The 25,509-nt window shown below is 30.7% G+C and overlaps 2 protein-coding genes across 2 annotated transcripts in view; both read left to right on the top strand.

The window, feature by feature from the left end:
* slc35f1 (solute carrier family 35 member F1) overlaps positions 1-9,992 on the top strand; it is a 116,021-nt gene extending 106,029 nt beyond the window's left edge. Inside the window, exon 8 of the mRNA XM_051137778.1 lies at positions 8,811-9,992. Within this exon, the coding sequence (XP_050993735.1) occupies positions 8,811-9,035 (225 nt within the window). The 3' untranslated portion in view covers positions 9,036-9,992. The remainder of the gene's footprint in view (positions 1-8,810) is intronic.
* Positions 9,993-11,493: 1,501 nt separating this feature from the next.
* On the top strand, positions 11,494-25,390 carry si:dkeyp-114g9.1 (uncharacterized protein LOC555399 homolog). Its single transcript, XM_051137979.1, has 8 exons — positions 11,494-11,857; positions 13,813-14,098; positions 14,175-14,297; positions 15,105-15,362; positions 17,003-17,094; positions 17,875-18,056; positions 23,094-23,263; positions 24,798-25,390. Exons 1-8 carry the CDS (start codon positions 11,588-11,590, stop codon positions 24,968-24,970), a joined length of 1,554 nt encoding a protein of 517 aa, XP_050993936.1. The 5' UTR covers positions 11,494-11,587; the 3' UTR covers positions 24,971-25,390.
* The last annotated feature ends 119 nt before the right edge of the window (positions 25,391-25,509 follow it).

Genomic DNA, 25,509 nt, shown 5'->3' with positions numbered 1-25,509 from the left:
AAAAGTCGGAATTGTGAGTTTGTATCTCACAATTCTGACTTTATTTCTCAGAATTGAGTTGCGATTCTGAGGAAAGAAATAATTGTGAGATGTAAACTCACAATTATAAAAAAAAAGTCAGAATTGTGAGATAAACAAAATGTAAAAAGAAAAAGTCACAATTGCAAGATTCCAAATCGCAATTCTGAGAAAAAAGTCAGAATTTGAAATAAAAATTTACATTAACCATTAAATTTCAATATTTTTTTCACCTTTCACTAATCAAAATGTATCAAAAATGTTGTTTTTATTAAAAATGAATTCAATTTTTATTTTAATTTGAATTAATTTGAAATTATATTCATTTTTTAAAAAATATTAATAAATTAAAATAAATAAATAATACATACATAAATAAATAAAAATAAATAATAATTATTTATATATGTATTTAACTGGAGGAAGTGCCATCGTTATTTATTTATGTATTTATTTTTGGTGTAGCAATTTTTTTTATTAGTTTGAGTGCCCCTCTAAAATATTTGGTTTGATAAAATTACAGAAATAAGTATGATAATATAAAAAAAGTTTACAAAAATGTAAACAAAAATAGAAATTCAAGTAATATAAAAAAGGATGCTGTACTAATTCATTTAATTATTTTTAACACATTAAACAAAATATTAAATATATTCAATATTAAATATTAAATATTAAGAACATTTTTTAAATACATTTTTCACATATAGCCACTGATTTTTGGAGATAAGCAAGTAAAAGTTACATTAAAGAACAATAAGTAAGAAAAATACAGTTTTTCAGTAGGGTAATAGTTATTTACAAACAGTAACTGTTGTACTAAACTGTTGTACTAACAAATGCATTTAAGATACTTTTTATAAAAAACAAATATTGGCTTTGATCTTTTTATCAACTTGTTTTCTTTCAATTAACACAGGTTTTGTATTTATTTTTGTATCTGATTAGTCATAGGCCTCATTCATCTCAGCTTATGCACCTCAGTTTTTGAGTGCAAAAATGCATTATTTGAATTATTTTGGCAATGTTCATCTAAAAATTGAGATGCGCAAGCTCAGATCCATGAGGCTTACGATCATTCAGTTCCAAAAGGAAATTAAATTAAAAGAAAACAAGTTTATTGAAAGATTCAATACAATATTTGTTTATAAAGTTGGAAAAAATCCCCAAGAATCACAATAATTATTAAAAGAAAATGAATGGTAAACAAACTATAAAGTTATGTCTGTGTGAAAATTCTTTGCAACCCTTTGCAACGCATGGCTGTTTGTCTCTGGGACAGTACAATCCATCTTTGGTTCATAACTTTCATTTTGAAATATGACACTCAGTACACCTTGCATATTACAGTGTGATTTATTGCGAGTATGGCATATATTTTTTTTTTTTACAGATTGTAATTACATCACTGTACCCTTGTTGAAAACTCTTTTCTCCCCTAATGCTTGGGGAAAAGGGGGGCACCATGTGTCTGGCTTGAAATAGCAGGTGCTTTATCATAGTTATGCTGGCACGTAGCACCACTTGATATATTTAAATGAGCAACCTGACACATGGCGATGTAAGCAGAATATATTCCTTTCCAAAAGATATTACTCTTGCCGGCTCTAATACCCTTGCAGTACTGGAAAATCACTCTGGCTGTGCTCGATCTTCCATACATTTGCCAGAACCATCTGCCTAATTTCTATCTTGTGGTCTGCACTGAATTCTCAGGTGTGTTAACTTAAAAAAAAAACTCAACTGGAAATGCACAGGCAGGTGTATTTCTGTTTTTTTTGGAAAAGCTTTTTCCACTTTAGAGTTAAAATAAAAATAGTAAGTAAGCATTGCCAATATTTGTTTTATCTCATAATGTAACTTTGTTCCTCACAATTGCAGCTTTGTATCTCACAATCTCACAGTTTGACTTTACTGTTTATTGTTAATTAGAACATAAAACCACACAATGTCATTATTTCTTTTACTTGCATCTTTATATCACAACTGCTAATTTATTACTAGCCATTGTGAATAAATATCACAGTTGCAACTTTATTTTCTTGTGATTTTAACAAATTTTCTGATAATTGTAAAAATATTCCATCTTTTCTTATATCACAATTATTATTTCTGAAAATTGCAACATTGGCGCTATGATTTCCGCAATGTGGAAAATGCAGACGGAATTGCAGAATCCAGTCATAAAAATGGAATTTACGGTATAACAAGGAATGTCACGTAATTTGCCAAATTTTGGATGAATACATCAGAAGTAGGTCAGTACACTTGAATCAAAATGCAGTATGGACTAGTGTCTGTGAATATTAAGCTGCAAAAATACAATTAAAATATGAATCCTGCATGTTCTGCATGTCTCTGTGTGAATCAATGGTTTCGTTTAATACACACATGCTGAAGCACAGTGTTTCCAGCCTACATAATCTCTACAACTTCATTAGCATTTTACAGTTTCTTTTGAGAAAAGCTATCGTCATATATATATACCAGAAACTTAAAGGGCACACAGAAACTTAACAGCAACTTGTCAAAAAGTTTGTTTTAACTTGAAGAAACTGTGACAGAAATATGTTACTTAATGTAATGATAGTAGTACTATTACTAATAAAATTTTTACTAAAACTTTTTTTTTAGGAATATTTACCAGAAAAATGTAAGTACACAACACAGTATTTAAAAAAAAAAAAAAAAAAAAAATATATATATATATATATATATATATATATATATATATATATTTTTTTTTTTTTTTTTAATAAAATCAATTAATTAGAGATGCCTTTGATTACTAAAATTTAATGAAACCATTAAAATAAAATCCAGAAAATTTATGGAAAAGAATAAAATAAATAAATAAATAAAATTAATTTGAGGGAAAAAAATTCATAGGGTCTTACAAATTTAATTTTTGTTACTTTTAATAAATTGCTGTTAAATTGTGTAAGTTTCATGATTTTTAATTAAATAGACAAGCTTTTGTATTAATATTTTTTACATTTAACCATTAAAACAGGAAAAAATAAAACAATTTGGGAACAATAAAACACATTTCATAGGTCCGTATGTGTCTCAAATTAGCAACACTGGATGTCACTTTTTTTCAAAATTGCATCTTTCTCACAACTGCAAGTTCTTTACACTTAATTGTAATGATTACAAATATCAAAACTTCATCTTATTTCTTTAAAGTTCAACTTATATTCTCATGATTCTCAAAAACACAATTCTAACTTTAGTTTTCACACTTTATGGCTTTTCGCAGCTTTATAACTCAATTGTGCTTTTATTTCTCACAATTGCAACTTTATATCTCAGATTTGCAACATTTAAAAGCACACAATTGTCATTATCACAGTTGCATTTTTATCTTGCAATTGCAACTTCATTACTTGTGATATTGAATCAACTTTATTTCTTCCATTTCAACTTATTTTCTTATAATTGTGATTATTTTTCACAACTGTTACTTTAGTTTTCATAATTGCACCTTTAAGCTCACAATTACAATTTCATTTTGTGACCCTGGGCCACAAAATCAGTCATAAGGTGATCAGTCACAAGTTTTTTTAAAACTGAGATTTATACATCATATGAAAGCTGAATAAATAAGCTGCTCTCCATTGATGTATGGTTTGTTAGGATAGGACAATATTTGGCTGAGATGCAACTATTTGAAAATCTGGAATCTGAGGGTGCAAAAAAAAATCTATGATAAAATACTGAGAAAATCACCTAAAAAGTTGTCCAAATGAAGTTCTTAGCAATGCATATTACTAATCAAAAATCAAGTTTTGATATATTTACGGTAGGAAATGTATAAAATATCTTCATGGAACATGATCTTTACTTAATATCCTAATGATTTTTGACCCATATAGTGTATTTTTGGCTATTGCTACAAATATAGCCGTGCTGCTTAAAACTACTTAGGTTTTGTGGTCCAGGGTCACTTTTATTTCTCAAAATTAAGACTTTATATCTCAAAATTGCAGCATTATCTCACACAATTGTTGTTTTTTCTCACAACTGCATCTTTATGTCTTGAAATTGTCACTTAATTTTTCACATTTGTGACTTTCTCACAACTGAGACTTTCTCCAAATGTTAATGTAAACTTTATCTCACATTTACCTTTTTATTTTGTCTCTGAGGTGAAAACGGTCTGTCATAAATCAGCCCTACACCCAAAACCTCTAAAAATAAAGGTTCTTTATCAAAAAAACATTTCCTTATCAAAAACATTTTGCTGTTCAAGTTCTCAAGTTGTTTATATGCTGTTTTAGAGATTAAAAAGTTCTTGAAGTTGCATCACAGGTTCCTCAGATCTTCAAATTAGTTCTAGATACCATCTGAGAAAGGGAATAGATATCTTCAGATTAAAAGCAAGTCCTTCTGGGTTCTTTTAAGATCTTTTAAGGCCATCCTAAACGTCTTGTCTTTAATTTAGTAATTTTCCCTATGTGCCCATGCACACGCTGACAGATTTATACAGAATTGATTTTATGAAAAGCAACTCTGGATATGCACAAAAGCCTCGCCAGGACGTTGTGTGACTTGGCTTTATTGATTTATTGGAAATATTTATTCTGCTGTGACGCTCGAGGGGGGAAAGGCAGCAGAGGGCTGCAAACTGCAAGAAAGTGTCAAAGTTTATTTAAAATTCTCTGTGGAGTTTCTCTAGACTTCAAAAGCCTAATGTCTATCACTGCAGGGCTTTGGAGTGTATGTGCTAGCAAATATTTATGAGTCTATGCATGCATGTCGTTTTTACACTAGAGTCGCCTCAGCTCAGTGTGGCGGTAGACGCCGATGGTCTCACGGTGGTCCTCTCTATTAGAGCTTTTAGATGAGATGTGAACAGCTAAAAAAACACTAAAAGCAATTGCAAATGAGGCTTAATGAGTCACAGATATTTTGATACTCTGAATTAGGGCTGGGCCATATGGGCAAAAAAATTATCACGAATCACAGTAATTTTTTTCATATCAGTCAATATCAATAGTTATCATGATAGATGTCAAATCTTTATTTATTTCAAGTTTAAAGTCCGATTTTTGCTCCAAAGTGAAAGTTGTAGAAACCAGACCATTAATTTTCTTTAACAAAATAAATATCTAAACAGAAAAATTAATTTCTGCATGTTCTAATGAGTTATATTGTTTCAAATCAAGAAACAGGTTTGGGTTGTCTGATAATGATGATGATAATAATAATAATAATAATAATAATATCACTTTTTTGTCTCTTAGAAATGCACATTTGATAGTAGCTTGAGGATGCAGAGGTAAATTTTTGTTCATTATCAATCTGTAAAAATTGTAGCAACCTCAGTTTTATATGGTTTATATGATTTATTCTGACCCAGTTTTTTTTCTTTAATTAAGCATTGGTCTCCTGTATTAGCAAGCATACATTTTAAATCATGATAAACACAGTTAAAACCACACATAATGGTACCTCAATACCATGGTAAAAATATAACTACTATGGTTCTATAGGTAGCCTATTTGTATTAAAAACGGTAGTCTAAAAACATTCAGTATAAATGCACATATGCTATAGCTTAATCACAAATACATACATACTATAATTATATACCATTACTCCTGTAATAAAATTCAGTGTGAATATCCCACATTTCTGGCACAATACCATGGTGCAGTGAGTGTTACTACAGTAAATCCATGGTAAATAATGGCGATGTGTAGATCAAAAAGCCAATGATTGTTTCATTGCACACAGCTTTAAACTAGTTTGAATCACAGAGTCATTTGTCTTCATCACTGAATTCACAGTGCTATTTAGTGCTTACGTGATGGAGTAAATGCATCTTCTCTAGTGAGCTCGCGCAGCGTGGCAATTTGAACTTTGACCCGAGCGGATAAACAGTCTGTGTGGTGCGCTTTTGGCACACAAAAATGATATCGAACTTATATCATATCGCAATGATTATCTTTATCGAATTATTGCCCAGCCCTGCTCTGAATATATGTAAAAATCATGTTTCATGTCCCAAAACTAGCATAATGATGTTTTCTGATCAAACACTTTTATATTGAACAATGTGAGCTTCCAGTATGCATTGCAGCATTAAATAAGCATGCATATATGGAGTTACTATTACAGATATTTGCTAACCTAAATTATTCTGATGTATTTCTTTCTTTCTTTCTTTATTTATTTTTTAATAAAGAATTTAATAATGAATCCTGCTCATATGGGCCAAAGCTGAAGGCTGAAGCCCTTAATTACAGGCATTATAGGTGGGTGACATGTGGCTCAGAAATGGACCACGATCGAGCTGAGAGGCCATTGTTCACAGCACGACTGATTGTTGTGATGCTCATCCACACCTCAGACCCTGCGGATGAAAAACTATTGATGTGATTTGGAGAATGAGTGACGGCAAATAGAGTGAGGCTTTGGCATTTCAGTTTTCAAAGTCGTGATTGTTGGTGCTATTTTCAAAGCGCTGTCAAAGGCATTGAGTCCCTGCTTGACCACAACGCAAAGCGAAATACAATGCACTGCTCAAAAATGGCATTGTCAGTAGTGCAACTTTATTTTGCATTACATTCCAGGGTATAATTTAGCTGTTAAAGTGTTTTTTAAGGTTTAGTCTGTAAAAATACTCCAGCATCTTTCTAAGATTCAAAAAAGTTGGCAAAATTCAGATTTTTAGATATGGCTCCCTTTCAGTCGATGAGTGTAAATTTCCATCTTCCATCCTAAACCTGTCATGTAATTTGGCTTCATGCTGAAGACTTTGGGATATATTAGAGTATTCTGGGAAATATAAGCATCCCCTAAATCACATTAATGCACATGTTTTGCCCTTTGGTCTCACAACATGAATTTTAAACCATTATTCAATTATTAATGCCATCCCATCATAATTATAATCACCGACCTCCTGCCTTGAACAGTAGACTCACACTGAGAGTGAATCGTTCATCTGAACGTGCTTCGCTCCATCTCTATTACAACTGCTGCTTTTTCTCATTAGTTCATTCTTGGTGGAATCTCTCCTGTCAGGCCTGCATGTCTGATTCCCTCATGTTCATTAATGAAATACGACCCTAATGTGACATATTTATAGTTCCTCTTTTGAGCAAACAATGTCTGCAATGACTGTCATTACACCATATGGAGAAGAACATCTGCTCAGAAATGAATATTCTGTCATTATTTACTCACCCCCATTTAGCTCCAATCTGTATGTTGTTATTTTGTCAATGGAACAAGAAAGGAATGTTTTTAATAACTCTTTTCCATACAGACATATGTGACTGTGACTGTCAAGTTTTTCTTCTTCTTTCATGTTCCATAGAACAAATAACAGCATGCAGATTTTGAATGATCCGATTTATTATTAATAAGGGATGATTTGCAGTTTTAAATCAGGGTTCAGTTTAGAATAAATCATGATTTAGAAGTCACTGTTCTATTTAAGAGTAGTAAATTATGATTTTTAAATTGTTTTAAATAATTTATTTAGAAATACAGTACAATGATTTACAGTTTTAAATCAGCGTTCTGTAGTAGTAAATTATGATTTGAAGTTTTAAATTAGTTTTTTATTTAGAGTGAATAAATTATGATTTTAAAATTTTAAATCAGTGTTCTAGTTCAAAGTCATGATTTCCCAGTGTTCTGTTTAGGATTAATACATTTTTAAAGTTTTAAATGAGTGTTCTATTTAAAAGTTAAGTAAATTATGATTTGAAGTTTTAAATCAGTGTTCTATTTAGAAGTATAAATAATAACTTACAGTTTAAATCAGTGTTTCTGTTTAGTATGTGTTCTAAATCAGTGAAGTAGTAAATTATGTTTTAAAGTTTTAAATTAGTGTTTTATTTAATTAATAAATCATGAATTACAGTTTAAAGTCACTATTTTAAAAGTATTACGTTTTCATTTAAAGTTTTCATTTTGTGATTTAAATTGTTCTATTTAGAATTAAAAGATCAATGTTCTCTTTAGAAGTAATAAATAATTAAATCAGTGTGCTATTTAGAGTAATAATTATGGTTTACAGTTTTAAATCTGTGTTCTATTTAGAATTAATGAATCAATTATAAAAATATAATATAATATTATTTTTGTCAATGTTCCTAATCATTATTTAAATCAGTGTTCTATTCAAAGTTATAGTAAGTTATGATTTAGTTTTAAAAGAGTGTTTTATTTAGAATTAGTAAATTATTATTTTAAGGTTTTAAATCAGTGTTCTATTTAGAATTAATCATGATTTATAGTTTTAAATTAGTGTTCTATTTAAAAGTAAATTAAAATATGATTTGAAGTTTTAAATCAATGTTCTATTTACAAGTAATAATTAATAATTAACAGTTTAAAGCTGTGTTTTATTTAAAATTAATAAATCATGATTTATATTTTTAAACCAGTGTTCTATTTACAATAAATAAATCAGTAAATTATTATTATCTGTGTTTCTAGTCATTATTTAAATCAGTGTTTAATTCAAACTTATAGTAAATTATGATCTAAAGTTTTAAATTAGTATTTTATTTGAATATTGAAAATTTACAGTATAAATCAATGTTATGTTTTGAATTTACAGTTTTACAGTTTAAAGTCACTGTTCTAATTAAAAATAGTACATTTATAATTTAAAATTTTCACTTTGTGATTTAAAGTGTTCTATGTAGAATTCCACGATTATGATTTGAAGTTTTAAATCACTGTTCTATTTAGAATTAATAAATTGTTGAATTTTAAGTCACTCTTTAAGCACACTATATGAAGTTCATTATGTTGTTTGTCTTCAGTTTTCAGGGCTTTACCTGCTGTCCTTCTTCATCATCATCCTGGGACTGATCCTCTACTCCTCCTCCTCCACCTACGTGGCACAGGATCCTCGCGTTTATAAACAGTTCCGCAACGCGGGAAACGCCATCACAGACACGCCCACCGTGGGGCCGCTGGAGCCTTCAGTGACCTATACGAGCCTGGGTCAGGAAATAGAGGAGGAGCCTCGTATACGAGTAGCCTGAGGGGGGCGTGGTCTCTCGAAACCAATCATCCACTGCCCGGCCCAGCAGTCTGTAGAAAAACGAATGATAATGATCACCGAATGATGTAATCAACCACGTAGCAAACGAGTACACTGTGATCACGAACTGTCAATAGGTAGCAGTGACTTCTGTATATCTGAGATATCAGATCCATCATGTATAGAGATGATTTCACCTCATTGCCTCTTCCCCCCCCGCGGCAAATTAAGTGTTTAGAAGGATTCGTGCTGACTGTTTTGTCCAAATGCTCAATTGTGAATGTTTTATTTTCTTATACGAGCACAAAGGGTTCATTGTATTTGAGGTTTCATTATAGTTTCATCAATATTTTACATTTTTAATGACATCTATCTGACGACGTCTCTGGAAAACTGCATTCTGAGTTTTACAATGCTGATTTGAGCCAGTGCCTTGCCATGTAATATTATTGTGGGTTACATTAGCCAGTAAATAATCATGACTCAGAAACAGTATCATCAGTATTGGACGTCATGACTGCATATTGTATCATCTGCTCAAAATTATAAATATTTCCATTCATCAGTCAGAAATATGAAAAGGGTAAAAAAAGAATGATTTTACACCCTTCTTTAACTGTTATACCATATTCATTTTTTTTTAAATGTTTGTCATATTGTTTTACTTCTGCCAAGAAAAAGGGTACATGCATTTGTATTAAGTATAAAAAAGTCTGTGTAATAGCAATTGATTGTAAACTTGTAAACTATTTTACGGCACTTGTCTTTGTTTTATAAGCAGTTCAGTCTTAATTATCATCTTATTTGGATGAAATCCAGTACAATACATGTAAAGTTATTCTGAACTGATTTCCGAGTTTAGTTTTGTTTTTTTGTTCATTCTTAAGTTGTCATTTAAATATTGGAAATTCTTAATGTGTCTGACTTGCTTAAAATAAAGTATATTTGTCTTAAACTCAAAAAACATGAATGGCAAAGACTGGGAAAAATGTATTTGACCTCGCAAAAAACATTACATCACATTTAAACTTTTACATATCAGATGAGTAATGGTGTAAACTACAATTTGAAGGAATAGTTTAGCCAAAAAGGACAATTCTGTCATCATACTCACGCTTATGTCATTCCAAACCTATCCACCTTTTTCTTCAATGTAGACGTAAGCCCATGGGTGAGCCTTCCAGTTCATTAGCTGCTAAAGAGTGTTTTCACAATGTCATCAATCGGCCATATTGGTGGCACTGAACATAAACAATGCCACTGAACTGAACAAAACGTGCACATTTTGCTGATTATTGCTGCTGAAAATGGTCAATTATTGTCATGTTTTGGGATGTACTTACATTTGGAGTACTATAGACTGACAAAAACTGAACTAGGATTTACATTTGTATTTGTTCTTATCATTTCCGGTCAGGTAGATGAAATATTAAGCTAATATCTTAATTAATACTACTTGTATGTATCTCTACCACCTATTAACTTTAGTTTGTCAAAATATTGCATCCTTTTCTATATGATTTAGCACCTTCTACACATTTTCCGTGGTTTAGACAGCATAAATTAGCAGAACAACGTATTCAGTAGTACATTAACCATGCAGTCCATGCTGTTGTTTACATCTGAGTATTGCCAATATCGCCACGCATCCGGGTAACTGACCAAATCGCGACATACATGTAAGTGCTGAGAAGAATAACAACCTGCAGTAAATGGTACAACTGTTTACACTTCAAACCACTGTGTTCATAATTAAGACAATAAATTAAAATAATATGGTTAGACACACCAATTTGCAATATCAAGCAGCTAAACGAGCTGTTTTATACAACTAAAATAGCTTGAAGCCGATAAGACCGGAAGCCGGTCCAAATTTAGAAATAACCACGCCCACTCTTACCGGAAAAATAAGGTTGATGTGAACACAAAACATATTGAAAATACTGAAAAATGTTGGTATCCAATCAGACTTTTATAGTATTTTTTTCCATAATGCATGGTTACTCACATATCGTCTGTTGTGCTAAAGAGATAAAAGAAATTCATGCCTGTTTGGAACAACTTGATGCTAATAAACGTTCAAATAATCCCTACAACAGACAAAAATACTATATTGACCCCAGTGGGAACTTCACGTGCGGGACAACAGCAACATCAAAAGTAAAATTCACCTCTCAAACGGTAAATTCAAGATATTCAAGACACATCGTAGAATAAATTAGCATTACAAACGCACTGCAAATAAGAAATGCGTTTTTGTCATTGCTGTTGGGAAATGAAGTGTTTATCTCATGAATATTTATTACGTAACGTTCCAAGAATGCCTACCCGATTGGCTTGGCGAATTAAACGCTTGCCTTATGAATGTTAATTAGTTTAAGCAGGTATGTTGCCAAGCAACGTCGGGGTGACTTCATTTATATTCATGAGCTACTAATATTCATGAGCAACTCCTTTGAGATTCACCACCCTGTGACCTCTCTCAGGTGGTTTCTTCCTAACCTTTAACACCTGAGAGGTGGCTCCGAGCAGGGCGGTGACACCGGCACAGGTATGGCAGACCTCAGCACGACCTGGGAGCGTGAGTTGTTGGAGCAGTTCTCCTGTCTGACTGCCGCCACAGACGATGACTCCCATCTGAATACAGCAGATATTACTTCAGAAAGAAGCCATGACACGACGGGCTTATTGCATTTAAGTGATGAAGTTCTCTTGGTTATACTGAGGAACTTGGACCCAGTGTCGCTGCTGAGGCTCGGCAGCACGTGTAGCTTATTGTTCCGAGTTTGTTCCTGCAACTCTCTCTGGACCACACACTTCCGGGTAGGCCTATAATTTGCTTTGAAATTAGATTTTTGATTCATCACAGTGACTCGAAGCTTTTAAATGAGTTAATTCGGTCCCATACCTAATAATATGGTTAGACACACCAATTATCAGTTAATTCAGTACATACCTAAGCGAGTAGGTAGTGAACAGCGTGTTACAGGTGAAATCTTGCAACCACCCCACTCAGAATCAAGTCAAACCAAGTTAAAATAGGAAATAGAATCCTAAGTTTTAACGTCAATGATCTGTCAGATAATTCATATATAAGAGTGAGATGCATGATTCGTTTATAAAACGATTCTAGTTTTATATTTTTTAGTCATTTAGCGCTGCTCCCAGTTACCCGGATGCGCGGCCATATTGGCAGATACTCGGATGTAAACAATAGCGTTTATTGCACATACTAGAATATGTTGTTTTGTTAGTTTATGCTGTCTAAACTGCGGGAAAAAACGTTTGGAAGCTGCTAATTAATTTAGAGAAGGGCCCAGTGAGCAGGAAAGGGTGAAATGGTTAATATGTGGTAAAAGATAAATATGAACAGTATTAATTATGATATTAGCCTAATATTTCACCTACCTGACTGGAAATAAGAACAAACACAAATGTTGTCAAGATTCTTGCCCTGGAAATCCTGGTTCGGTTTGGTCAACCACAAACGCCTTTTGTTCCTCAGACAGTTTTTTTTTTTTTTTTTTTTTTTTTTTTTTTTTTGCACTCTTCTCCTTGATTTGTTATAACTTTTGGCAGTATGTAGTACTCAATGTTTTTTCAGTCCGACTGATTAGTACAGCCCAAAACATTACAATAACTGATCATTATCGTCAGCACTAATCAGCATAAAATGCTGTTTTGTATGGTTTAAACTCTGTGCAGCCAAATGATGATGTGTCGTGAATATATATATTAAATATATTTTTATAGATTAAAAAAAAAAGTCTCACAATTCTGACTTTTTTTCCTCCTCAGGATTGTGATAAACTGAGTTATGAAGTCAGAAATGAAAAATATAAATGTGCAATTTTGACTTTTTTTTTTTTTTTTTTTTTTTTTTTCCTCAGAATTGCGAGATATAAACTTGCAATTGTGACTATCATGCAGTTGAGGAAAAAAGTCAATTCTGAGTTTGCATCACAATTTTAAGAAAAAAGTCAGAATTGTGAGATATAAACTCGCAATTGTAAGGGTGAGGGGGGAAAAAAAAAGTCAGAATTGTAAAAGTCTCTATTTTTTTTTTTTATTTATTTATTTTTTAAATTCAGTGGTGGAAACGGGCTTCCATAGTTATTGAATAACTTGTACAAATGACATTAGCTTCTGTTATAATCAATCTTTGAATGCGCGGAAAGCTTAAGTGAACAAAAAATACAGATTTGAATTCAGCTAAAAGTTTTGAATATATTATTCGAATAGTTAGTGTTTTAAATGTATTTTGTTAGTAAAGTGTAACAAAATGAGTGGCTGTTTTTAGTTTGGGTTTTTTTTTTTTTTTTTTTTTTTTTTTTTTTTTTTTTTTTTTTTTGTAGTCAAGGCTAACAAAATGAAGACTTTTAATTAGATTTTTATTTTATGTATTTATTTGTTTTGTTTGTGGTTTTTTTATTTTTTTGTAAAAGTAACAAAATGAAGGCTTTTTTTTTTTTTTTTTTTAAGTAAGGTTCTTTTTTTATTTCTTTTTTTGTAAATGGTAACAATGATTATATATATATATATATATATATATATATATATATATATATATATATATATATATATATTTTTTTTTTTTTTTTTTTTATTTTACACTTTTACTACATATAATATTTATTTTATTTAATATTTATTTATTTGTATCATATTTATTTTTTGTTTAATATTTATTTATGTTTATTTTATTTTATTTTATTTTTAAAGTGGTCCTAACAGACTGTCACTCACATGCTAATTCTCTCCAAATTTGCTCTCCATAGGATTCGTTTAGGGTCAGTCTGTCATATACCAACGTCCGGTGTCCCGTACCAGCCAAAACTGCCTTCCGCTTGGTTTTTATGTGGCGGTCCCTCTTCAGAAACATCCACTGTAACCGTGCATTTCAGGAGAAACTCTTTGTGGAGATCCCCTTTGCGCTGCACAAGTACTGGATCCAGTGGCTCGTGCTGGAAGAAAGCGTTCCCTTGCCTTCAGTGAGGCTTCCCTGCAGCGACGTAGAGAAACTATGGGGAATCACTGCAGATTTGTTCCAGGACAAACTCCAAGGTGTTCATACTCTCATCTGTCAGACAGACTTTCCATGTTTATTTTTAGCCTAACATGCTTTATTCTGTTTTCTCAGAGAAAACTGAAGATTGTGACACCCTCAAGTTTGAATGGAGGGAGCTGTATCATCTTGCATTGAAGCATCATGGAAGCATCTCTCTGGTCTTCCAGCATGTTCTCAGCCAGCACCAAAACAGTGGTGAGAGATCTGCATCCCATTTAATGAAACTTGGTCTTTAAGAAGCTTAATGGCCAAATAAGAAGTGTGATAACCAACGCTGTAAATACTGTGATTTAATATTGCTAAAAATATATATTATGCATTATAACACCTTATTTTAATTCTCTCTGAGTGCTGGAGTGAATCCAGCCAACTGCAGTTAAATTTCTGGCACTTGTGCATTGTGTTTAGACTCTGAAAAATGGCAAACAAGTTTATGGTTTGTTTACAGCAGATGTATTGTGTTGTCTTCCTAACCAAAAGGACACGGGTCTCTGGGTGCACTCGTTGGTCTGGTTGACCTTTTATATGTCTTAGCTGTATATGTTTCCTTTCCCCCTCTAAAAGTAATGGGATTTCTGAAGAAAGATGTTAGTAATCCAATTTTTTGCTCTGGTGGCTCACTTCAAACTGCTGTGATGGACCCTTGATCGGGGAGTTGGGATATAACACACAGTTTTTGAGTGATGTGTCTGGAGAAGGACTGTGACTCATAGTTCACCCTCACCTGGTATTTCTGGTTTCTTTTAATACTCTAGTATATAAAAGGCCTATGTTCTATAGCTTTTAGCTTTGAAGGGGATGCAGTGCATCCTATTCAGTGATGATCTAAAGGTCTTTCAAACTTTGGAAGTTTTGGAGTTTCTGTAAGGTTGTGCAGATTTCTCTATGAATGCATATCTGTATTTTATTACAGTGTTACTTCCATATGAGATGTTTTGGGCCTGTTAGCTTTCAATCTGTAGTATTGTTGGTGTTTACAACCATTTTATGTGCTGTTTTTAGAGCACACAGAGTTGGAGTCCATGTACCATCAGTACGTCCAGTGCCGGTTCCAGTGGCTTTTCACATATTGGTTGTTTCGTCAGCCGGCTCCATACAACAAGCAGCTGCGATCCATTTTCCTGCAGTGGAAAAAGCACAGCAAGAGAAAAGTGGCCACCTGGGGTGAAACTCTGTGTGATGTGAGGTACCTGGCATCCCTGCACCCCGTTACCAAAGACTACTGGAGAGGCCAATTAGCCCGGGGAGATGAGAGCCTGGGTAAGTTATTTGGTTTAATCATAATAATTATAATAAGTAGTTGTATAGCTGTATTTAGTAGTAGTAGTATTAGTAGTGGTAGAATTTAAAATTATGTATTTTTAATAAACACAGTGCATACTGTTGTATTATTTTGTTGTTGTATCTTTTTTTTTTTTCTTTTTTTTTTCTTCTTCTTTTAATAGCTCTAATGCCTGTTGTAAAAATAATAAGTGTTTTTATTATAATAAATGCATGCTATTATGTAGCTTTTCTTTTTTTTCTTTTTTTTTTAAATTGGCGTTATTTAATATTTTGTTGTTGCTATTTCAGCAGTTTTATAGCATGTGTATTGTGTTATTATTTTTATTGCCATTTTAGCCTTATGTAGTAGTTCTATCATTTATATATATATATATATATATATATATATATATATATATATATGATAGAACTACTACATATATATATATAATATATATATATATATATATATATATATATATATATATATATATATATAAAATAAATAAATATGGTATAATGCATGTTATATAATTAGTTACACATTTTTATCAGCTCTTTTAAAAGTTTTGTTGTTGCTGTTTATTTGTAATGGCATGTATTTTTAATGTTTTTGTATTATTATAAACATGATGATGATGATGATGATTTTTATTATTATTATTAATAATAGTTCTGTATGTTATAAAAATCTAAATGGCTTTAATGTGTATTTTTATTATTTCAAAATGAATCCCATTATAAAATTAGTTGCATTATTATTATTAGCTTTTTGTTTATTGCTATTTGAGCAGTTTTATTTTTAATAACGTATTTTTTAATGTAGTAGTAGTGGTAGTGGTAGTGGTGGTGGTGTTAAACAATGCATACTGTTATTTATTTTATACATTGTAATGGTAATTTATAGCTCTAATGTATGTAAAATTAATCAGCTTTAATGTACTTTTATTTTTTTATTTTTTTTTTTATAACAAAATATATGCTATTAGTTACACTATTTTCTTATTAGATGTATTTAATTTGCTGTTGTTGCTGTTGCAAGTATTTTAAGTCTTTGTTATAAACAATGCATACTTATTCATAAATGTATTATTTTTTTCTTATAGTTTCTAAATATTTAAGTTAACTATTGTTTATGTCTGTGTGTGTAAATAATTATAAAACTAAAAGCTAAAATACATTCAATAAGAAAATAGTGTAACTAATAGCATATATTTTGTTCTAAAAAAAGTATGTTAAAGCTATGATTAATTTTACTTACATTAGAGCTATAATGTATATATGTGTGTGTATATGTGTATATATATATATATATATATAATAATTTTTTTTTTTTTTTTTAACAAAAGTATTAGCCTATTATTTGCACATACCTACCTTGGTTATTAGCATTTGCTGTATTGGTCAGCCTCTGCTAGAGAATTGGCTTGGTCTGAGAACCCTTTCAGAGTCGAGCAAAACCTGTTGTCTTTGATCGTGTTTTGTGTTCTTTGTTGGTCTCGTGTGGCGCTCTCTCTTGAGGAACTATGCCTGTACCAGTTCTCTGGCAGGAAATCCATCTGTAGATCAAATGTTACTCCTCCAGTCTCCTGGAATATCATCTTGTGTTCTGACTCTTACTTGTTTCTCTCCATCAGGGATTCAGACTGTCGGAAACTACTTCTCCATGTGCAAGTCTCTCGTGGCCTGGATCCTGGGCCGGGACTGGGGCCGACTCAAGCGAAGAAAGGTACGTCTACGGAATGCATGCAGGAAGCTGAACAATATTTCAGTCCAAATTTTTTTTTCTTTGACAAAGTCCTTTCTCCCTGGTGTGCATTGTGATGTTTGAATAAATTTGACATGCTATCTTTCCAGGGACTAACTTTTCTTCACACAGGATTGTTCCCAGTTCTGTTCCAGCTGATATCTCTCTTCCCCATCTCAAAAAATGCAGAATAAGTTCCTCAAAGGACGTGATCTTAAATATTCCGCAAGTGCTCATCTTCTGCATTTCATTAGCCAGGGAAAATGATTTCACAGGTCACGGCGTGAGCAGACGCTCCTATCTAATGGCTGCCTAAATGGATTATAGACGTATCGGTGCATGTCCCAGTCAATTATATCGCACGTCTGAGCGTACAGACGCTCCTGCCATTATACACTGGTTTACAACACATGTGACCATCCAAGGACACAGAAAGGACCAGAGAGACATTAAATGTGCATTTTATGTTTTCCAACCAAGGTTAATGTAATCTCTTTGGTTTCATGGTTTTCACGTATGTGCATTGTGTAACCTGCATGCTTGATATCAGCATTTTTTTTTTTTTTTTTTCTTAGAAATGCTAATTTGATCATACTTTGTGTGCAATTTAAATTTTTTTTCACTTCTTTTATTTCTTTTATTTCTTTATTTTTTTTTCCTTCTGCGCTCTATGCAAATGTGATCCTGTTCTCTTATGCATGCACTTTTTCAGGAACAAGGTCAGGTGGAATATTGTTTGATGGAGTGATGTGTCATTGGCAGGTTTATGAAGACACACTGGAGGGTGTGTATCTTCTGCTGAGACGGGAGATGCAGGAGACGCTCGTCGAGCACGAGCGCTTCTGGCAGGTGGCCAAAGTCCAGATGACCCGTGTCTGTACGCTGGAGGAGACTGCTGCAAATTACGTCAACTGGAAGATGATTGAGACGCTCCCCTACTACAAGTCAGTCCTGTTAGAGTCTGTTTGCTTACTCTGTCAGTCTCACTTTCACAGTATAATGTAATGAGAAGGACTCACTGAAAATCCTTGAAAAATTAAATTAACTAATTTTAATTATTTATTTAATTTAACATTTTGTTTCAAATTGTGTAAAATAAAAATCTAACTTTTTAAACGTTTACAGTGATCGTAAATGTTAAGTTTAAGGTGACATAATTTATTTGAATACAAACAAAATATTAAAGTTAAGATTTATCTAAAATAAAAAAAATCTTAGATTTAGTCTGACTTTATGTATTTAAATACAAATTAAATGTGAAATATTAAGGTTTTATATAAAATTAAAAAAAAAAAACTTTAAGCTGACATTTAAGTATTTAAAATTAATTGTTTGTTTAGATACAATACAATTAATCTCAAATAATGTTGGCTTATTTTGTAAGGATTTTTTTATTTTACATTAATACATTTTTCTTGCATATGTAAATAAACAATACTTTAAAAAATTAAATACTACTTAGATTTTATTAATCTACAATAAATAATAAATATTCAATTAAGCCAACATTATTTATTTTAGAATAACTTTTAAATGTATTTAATGTATATAATGTAAATGTTTTTAATGTATTTAAATGAGCAATATTAAATACTTATGGTCAGTTTTATTAATCTAAAATGAAAAAAATAAAACATCTTCAAATAAGGCAACATTATTTTAGATTGACAAAATAAATGAAACCATTTTTAGTGTATATAAATAAACATTATTAAATACTTATGGTCAGTTTTATTAATCTAAAAAAAAAAAATCTTTAAATAAACCAACATTGTTTTTGATTAATAATCAATTAAGCTAACATTTAATGTATTTAAATAAACCATATAAAAACACTTATGGTTAATTTTTATTAATCTAAAATAAAAACAAAAAACAAATTAAGTTAAGCCAACATTATTTATTTTAGATTAATAAAATAAGCAAACATTATGTAACTAAACAATATTAAAAAATAAGTACTTTGTTAGATTTTATTATATTAATTTAAAATAAATTAAAAATATTTAATTAAGCCAACATTATTTTAGATTAATAAAATAAAATAAAATCTATTCATAAGTAAAATATATTTTTATTTAAATACATAAATGTTAGATTTGCTTTTTTTTTTATTTTGAATAAAAAAATCTAACTTTTTAAATTTACGTTGATTTTATTTGTATTTAAATACATACAAATAAGCCTAATTTGAGCTAAAGCAAATACAGATGTTATTTTCTTTAAAAAAAAATATATTTAGCTTAACGTTATTTAAATAAAGCTAGATATTCTTTTAATTTGCATATTTAATAGAAATAAAATTAAATGCAAACTTATATTTACAAAAAAAAATTAAATGCAAAGCTATAAATGAAGTGAACTTTTAAATAATTATTTACAGTAGTCAAAATTTGAATTGGATCAAAAAAAGTTCATCAAAGTTGTCCTAAAACAAGAATGGGTGGTGTTTTGGTTTTAGGACAACTTTGATCATTTTTGATTCACGTCAAATGTTGACTGTATATTTAAATCTATTTTGCTAAACTAATTTAACATTAGTTAATCAGCCTAATTTTATGCAGTGCTATAGTAATATTGATGGCAATATAATACGACGGCGTTTTAGTGCCACCTTAAAAAATAAAAAAAAATCTAAGATTACGAGATTAAACTCGTAATATTTCGAGAATAAACTCGAAACTACGAGAATAAAGTCGAAATGTTACGAGAATAAAGTCGAAATGTTATGTTACGAAATGTTACGAAAAAAAGTCGAAATATTTCGAGAATAAACTCGTAGTAATACGAGATTAAAATCGTAGTATTTTGAGAAATAATGTCAAAATTAGGAAAAGAAAGTCGTATTTTACGTGAATGTATTGTACGCTTCCACCCACAACACAAACCGACTGAAGCTGTCAATGCAACCATTAATTGCAATGCCGTACGGCTTGAGTTTATCATATGAATCCATATGCCACAATGCGCTGGGACCCCGGCTGAAGTACTGGCGAAGCCGTTTTTCTACTGTCGTGCCGAACGGTTCTTAAAACGCTGTCCGTCTCCGTTGGCATGCATATCCCCTCAGCATTTGTTGGTAACCTTATACCTGTCGTCGCCTTTTGTTTATTTTATTTTTGCGTTGTTTGTAGTTGTGTCCTTTTTTTCTGTTATTTAACAAAGTCCCAAAAACACAAACATCTGATCATCATCCATATCTCTGTTTATATTACAATTGCGTTACCAAGGCAACGACTGACACATTTGTGTTTACATTCCAAAGAGTTCCGTTATCAGCACCACAGTGGAAAATGAAGCCGTATCCGTGCTGACTGGCCCGGATCGGCACGGAACGGAACGGAACGGTTAAGCGAAGAGAACGGTTCGGCCCGATAGTGGAAAAGCGGCTAAAGTCTCTTGAGAAACAACATCCTGTTCGAATAGCACACAGATGTAACCACCGATATCCGTGGAGTCGACCACTGGTCGCCATTTCAGACTGCACAAAAGAGGCAATTTCGGAGAATAAAGTCGAAATGTTACGAGAATAAAGTCGAAATGTTACGAGAAAAAAATCGAAATATTTCGACTTTTTTCTCGTAACATTTCGACTTTATTCTCGTAACATTTCGACTTTATTCTCGTAACATTTCGACTTTATTCTCGTAACATTTCGACTTTATTCTCGTAGTTTCGAGTTTATTCTCGAAATATTACGAGATTAATCTCGTAATCTTAGATTTTTTTTTTTTTTAAGGTGGCACTAAAACGCCGTCGTAATATAAAGCAACTGCTTTGCAAAGCTTATTTTTATAACATGGTGATAAATCTGAACTGATCACAATTATGTTAGATTAGAGACACTCTTATTTGCTGGTACTCATAGAAGCTTTGCTTTTATCGTTTCCCATCGACCACTATTTTCAGACTGTAAATGTTGCTCTATTACTCGAATTGCTGTCGTTTCCATTAAAAACTAGTGGTGAAAGCGTTGAGCTTTAGCAGTGGTTGGCTTTCAGACCGGGCTTTGAAGCCTGGAGAGTGCGCTGGGTGGAGATACGAGCACCGCTGGCAGCTTCAAACAAATAGCCTGCAGTAACTTACGGCCTGAGATCCGCAGCCAGTCGATGACATCTTTGAAGTGTATGGCGACTGATCTCAAAGAGCGTGGACTGAACTCCACTCTAAAGTCAGCCTGATCCCACAGCATTAGAGAACAGTAGTGTGAGAAGTTAAGTGGGATGTTCCTTGAGGCCCGTCGTCTTACATAAGCAGATGTGTGAGTGATTGAAGAGGTAAAGTGCTCACTTGAACAAACAAGAGCCCAATATTATAGTGCTTTTTAGGCATGCAGAGATACTAATACTGGATGATTAAATAATTTCGTGCTATGGCACTTTAAAATCTTTTAGTTGTTGTTGTTGTTGTTTATTTATATATATATATATATATATATATATATATATATATATATATATATATATATATAATAAAATTTTATTTATTTATTTTATATTTTATTTTTATTTTTTTTTCTCTCCAATGCTATGGCACGCTAAAGTTATTTCAAAGTTTGCGTTTTCATGTTGTGGCTGTACAATTTGTATAAATTTATTATTATTATTATTATTATTATTATTATTATTTTTTTTTTTTTTTTTTTTTCCAAGCTTGAATGCATTTTTTGTTTTCCTTGCTGTTTTATTACTTATTTTAAAACTTGTATTTTCTTTTTTCTTTTTATTTATTTATTTATTTATTTATTTATTTATTTATTTATTTATTTTATGTGTGTGTGTGTGTTGTTTTTTTTTTTTTTTTTTTTTTTTTTTTTGTTTGTTTTTTTTTTTTTTTGCATTTTCATGCTGTGGGCCTTTTTCTTTTAAAGAGCCATAGAATTAAAATATATAATATAATATTTAGATATAATTTTTTTTTTTTTTTTTTTTTTTTTTTTTTTTTTTTTTTTTTTTTTTTTTTTTGTTTTAATACATTTTGTTCTTTTAGAAATCTGTATATTTTTAAGTAGACTTTATTATATTGAATATGTATTTTTTTTTTATACTTGGCATAAATAAAATAAATATATACATAAATAAACTTACAGTAAAATATGGATTTTTTTTTTTTTACTTTACATTTTACTTTGACTTTTTTTTTTCAAAAAACATTTTGTTAATGTTTACATTAATTAAAAATATGTATTTGTAAGAGTTTAGTGCATTTTATTTGCACTTATTTTCCCACACTTTATTTCATTAATGTCTTTTTTTTTTTTTTTTTTTTTTTTGTCCTGTCACCTAAATTTAAATAACAAATTTCAAAGTGCCATGGCATGAATAAAATAAAACATCTTTTTTCCTTTTTTTTTTTTTTTTAATATGTTAGGATTGTCTTGTTTTATTTTAAGAACTGTTTTGATGATTGATAATAATAACAAAAAAAAAAATAATAATAATAATAAAATACAAAAAAAAATAATAATAATAATAAAAAAAATAAGAATAAAATATTTATTTACATAAATTGTGTAGTTTAGTGCTTCTCTACCATTTGATCTCTCTAATTGGTCATTAGCATTCAAAGCCTTACTCTTGCTTGGCTGGTTTTAAATTTAGCTAATAATCCACATTCAAGGAGCTATATGTCTGAGCATGCGTTTGCATGTTTGCTGCAAACAAATTGAGTTTCCTTAAGTGTTTTTTCTTCCAGGGTGTTTTGTTTGAAGCTGTAACAGTCATTTTACAGGAACAAATCTCCAGAGACCGTAAAGATGCATGCCTTGTTGTTCAGAAGTGCTTGGAAAATTACTTTCCCTGCAAAAGCTATTATATTGTTTTTGGTTTTTAATTCTCATTGTGGCTTATTAATAAAGGTTGCCTTATTTCCCAAGCTAATGAAAAAACAAATAATTAGACTTGCCTTGCCTTGTGTAGCCACTTTCATAATGGTTTTCCAGCTCATGCATATCTTTTTATTTTTCTTTTTTTCTTTTTAAGGCTGTATCTGGTGTCTGGTAACTCGGTGTACCTGGATCACGTACAAGGTTTCCTGCGTAGAAAGAGGCTGATCCGAGATTGGATTTACATGGAGGAGAACAGCTGGGCGAGACAGTTGCTGCCCGAATCGCTCTACACGCTGCTGGAGTTTGACACCAAGATCTCTCAAGGTGGGTTCAGCTAACATGATGTGAACAACACGCATAAAAGACCCTGTATTCATCCCTCATATTAAATTTCTAAACTTTGCCGATGCTTTTGTAGTCTTCTGAGAGCCTCAGGTCTTGTCTTTGCTGCCCTTAGTGTATTTCTGCTCAATTAGATCGTCTCATTAACATCTTTTTTTAGCTGATGCTGTCTTATTAAATGCTGCTCACCAAGTTCATCTGGGTTCAGCGGATTTTTGTAAGTGTGTTGGTGTTAATGCAGTCCTCTGCGAGCGGTCAGGACCACACACAGTTCATGACATTTACATTAGCAGGATCGTTCGTATCAAAGAGTCTTACAAGTGTTTTATTTTTTTATTTTTTATTTTATTATTATTATTATTATTATTATTATTATTATTATTTTTATTTATTTATTTATTTATTTATTTATTTATTTGATTGCATTAGTCAATGTAATGAAAGGAAACATTAAACAACAGTGTCTTGTGATAATATTAATAAAAATAACTAACAATAATAATAAAAATAACTTAAAAAAAATAATAATAAAAATGATAATAAATGATGATGATAATAGTAGTAGTAGTAATAATTTATATTGATAATGTGTAAAATGTAGTAATTATATAATTTATATGCATTTTATTATTTAAAAAAGCTATTTTAAGACAAAATAATTTTGAAGGTCCATTAGTTAAACATTAAAAAAATTACAAATAATTTTACTCTTATTAATGAAATGAGTGTAATGAAAGTGAATAAGACTGGGGAGAAGAAGAAAAAAACAAAAAATAAAAATAAATAAAATAAAATGTAACACATATTTTTCATTTAAAAAAAAACAAACAAACTAAAACCATAACTAAACCATACTAGACCATTTCTATTAATGTATAAAATGTATATACATTTTATTATTAAACAAGACAATAATGTTAAATTTATGGTAAAATTATATAAATTAAAGTACCATAGCATGGAAAAAATTAACACTTTTATTAGTGTACTGAAAGTAAATAAGACTTTTTTTTTTTTTTTTTTTTTTTTTTTTTTAATCTTTTCTACTACTACTAAAAATGTTCTATTATTCATGTATAAAATGTAATAAAATATTTGTATGTACATTTTATTATTAAACAATTTTAAGATGAAGTAATTTATCTTTAAAAAAAAAATTATTTCATCTTTAAATTGCAACTACAATAAAGTTTTTAATATCTGAAAAATATTGAAATGTACAAGAAATATTGAAAAGGAAATGTATATAATTTTTTTTTTATTTATTTTATTTTGAGATGCTTTGTCTATTTTACACATTAAGTATTTAAGATATGAGTTTGCTTAACTGTTTATTTGTAAAATCAGAAGTTGTGTTTCTGTTTAGTATGAAAATTGTATTGTGTATATCAGTCACCTTGCTGTCTATATATCATTTCTGAATTGGCCATTTAGAGAATAAATAAGGTAAAGTTTGTTTGTTTTCTGATAGTCATCAGACTTTCTCAAGCCTGTGGTGTGTGTTGTGTTTGAACAGAGAGTTTGCACGGGGATTGTGTGACGGCGCAGCTCAGTCGGCTGATGTGGCTGTACCTGAACTCTGGCCAGGAGCTCTATCTGCAGGCGCTGAAGGGAATGGTGCTGCAGTGCGCTCATGCCTGTCTCGGGCATCTCAACGCGCTTCAGGCCTGTCAAGTACCTGTGGCTTAGACCACATACACTCACTCCAACATTTGAAGTGTTTTAACATGTTTTTTTTTTTTATTTTTTTAAACATACCGAAGATTAGTATTTTTTTTTTTTTTTTTTTTTTTTTTTTTTTTTTTTTTTTTTTTTTTTTTTTTTTTTTTTTTTTTTTTTTCTTTTCCCCCAACAACTTTCACTGTTGAAGTTGTTAGTCTTAAGGCTTTACTGCACTAAAGCGTTCATTCTCAATTTATGTCTGAGTAAATGCAGTGCGTATGCGACAATAATTGTTTTTAATGTTGTATTGGTTTTATCCTGCCAAATGAACACTAGTCTCTTTTTGAGATGCTTTTATTGTAACTATCATGTGACTTTCTACTTGAATTAGTCTTACCATGGTAAACTGCAGGGTTGCTGACTTATTAAAAGCACCTTTACACTCCACGCAAGTCTCATTGTTTTTCCCTTAAATTTGGAATTTCTGTTTAAGTAAACTACAGGAACTTTAATGTTATTCAAATATATATTTTTTGGTATAAAATTAACTTATTTTAAAACTAGAC

Source organism: Labeo rohita, chromosome 20, assembly GCF_022985175.1.
Source record: "Labeo rohita strain BAU-BD-2019 chromosome 20, IGBB_LRoh.1.0, whole genome shotgun sequence".
NCBI lineage: Eukaryota > Metazoa > Chordata > Actinopteri > Cypriniformes > Cyprinidae > Labeo > Labeo rohita.
Note: the sequence above shows the minus strand (reverse complement) of the source record. Positions and strands in the feature narration are given on the sequence as shown.

What these genes read in the sequence shown, in the direction of transcription:
- si:dkeyp-114g9.1 (XM_051137979.1), top strand. Translation starts at nt 11,588, where the DNA reads ATGGCAGACCTCAGCACGACCTGGGAGCGTGAGTTGTTGGAGCAGTTC. An exon ending in CCGGGGAGATGAGAGCCTGG is followed by an intron (nt 15,363 to 17,002) that starts GTAAGTTATTTG and finishes TCTCTCCATCAG; the next exon opens with GGATTCAGACTGTCGGAAAC. An exon ending in GAGACGCTCCCCTACTACAA is followed by an intron (nt 18,057 to 23,093) that starts GTCAGTCCTGTT and finishes TTTCTTTTTAAG; the next exon opens with GCTGTATCTGGTGTCTGGTA.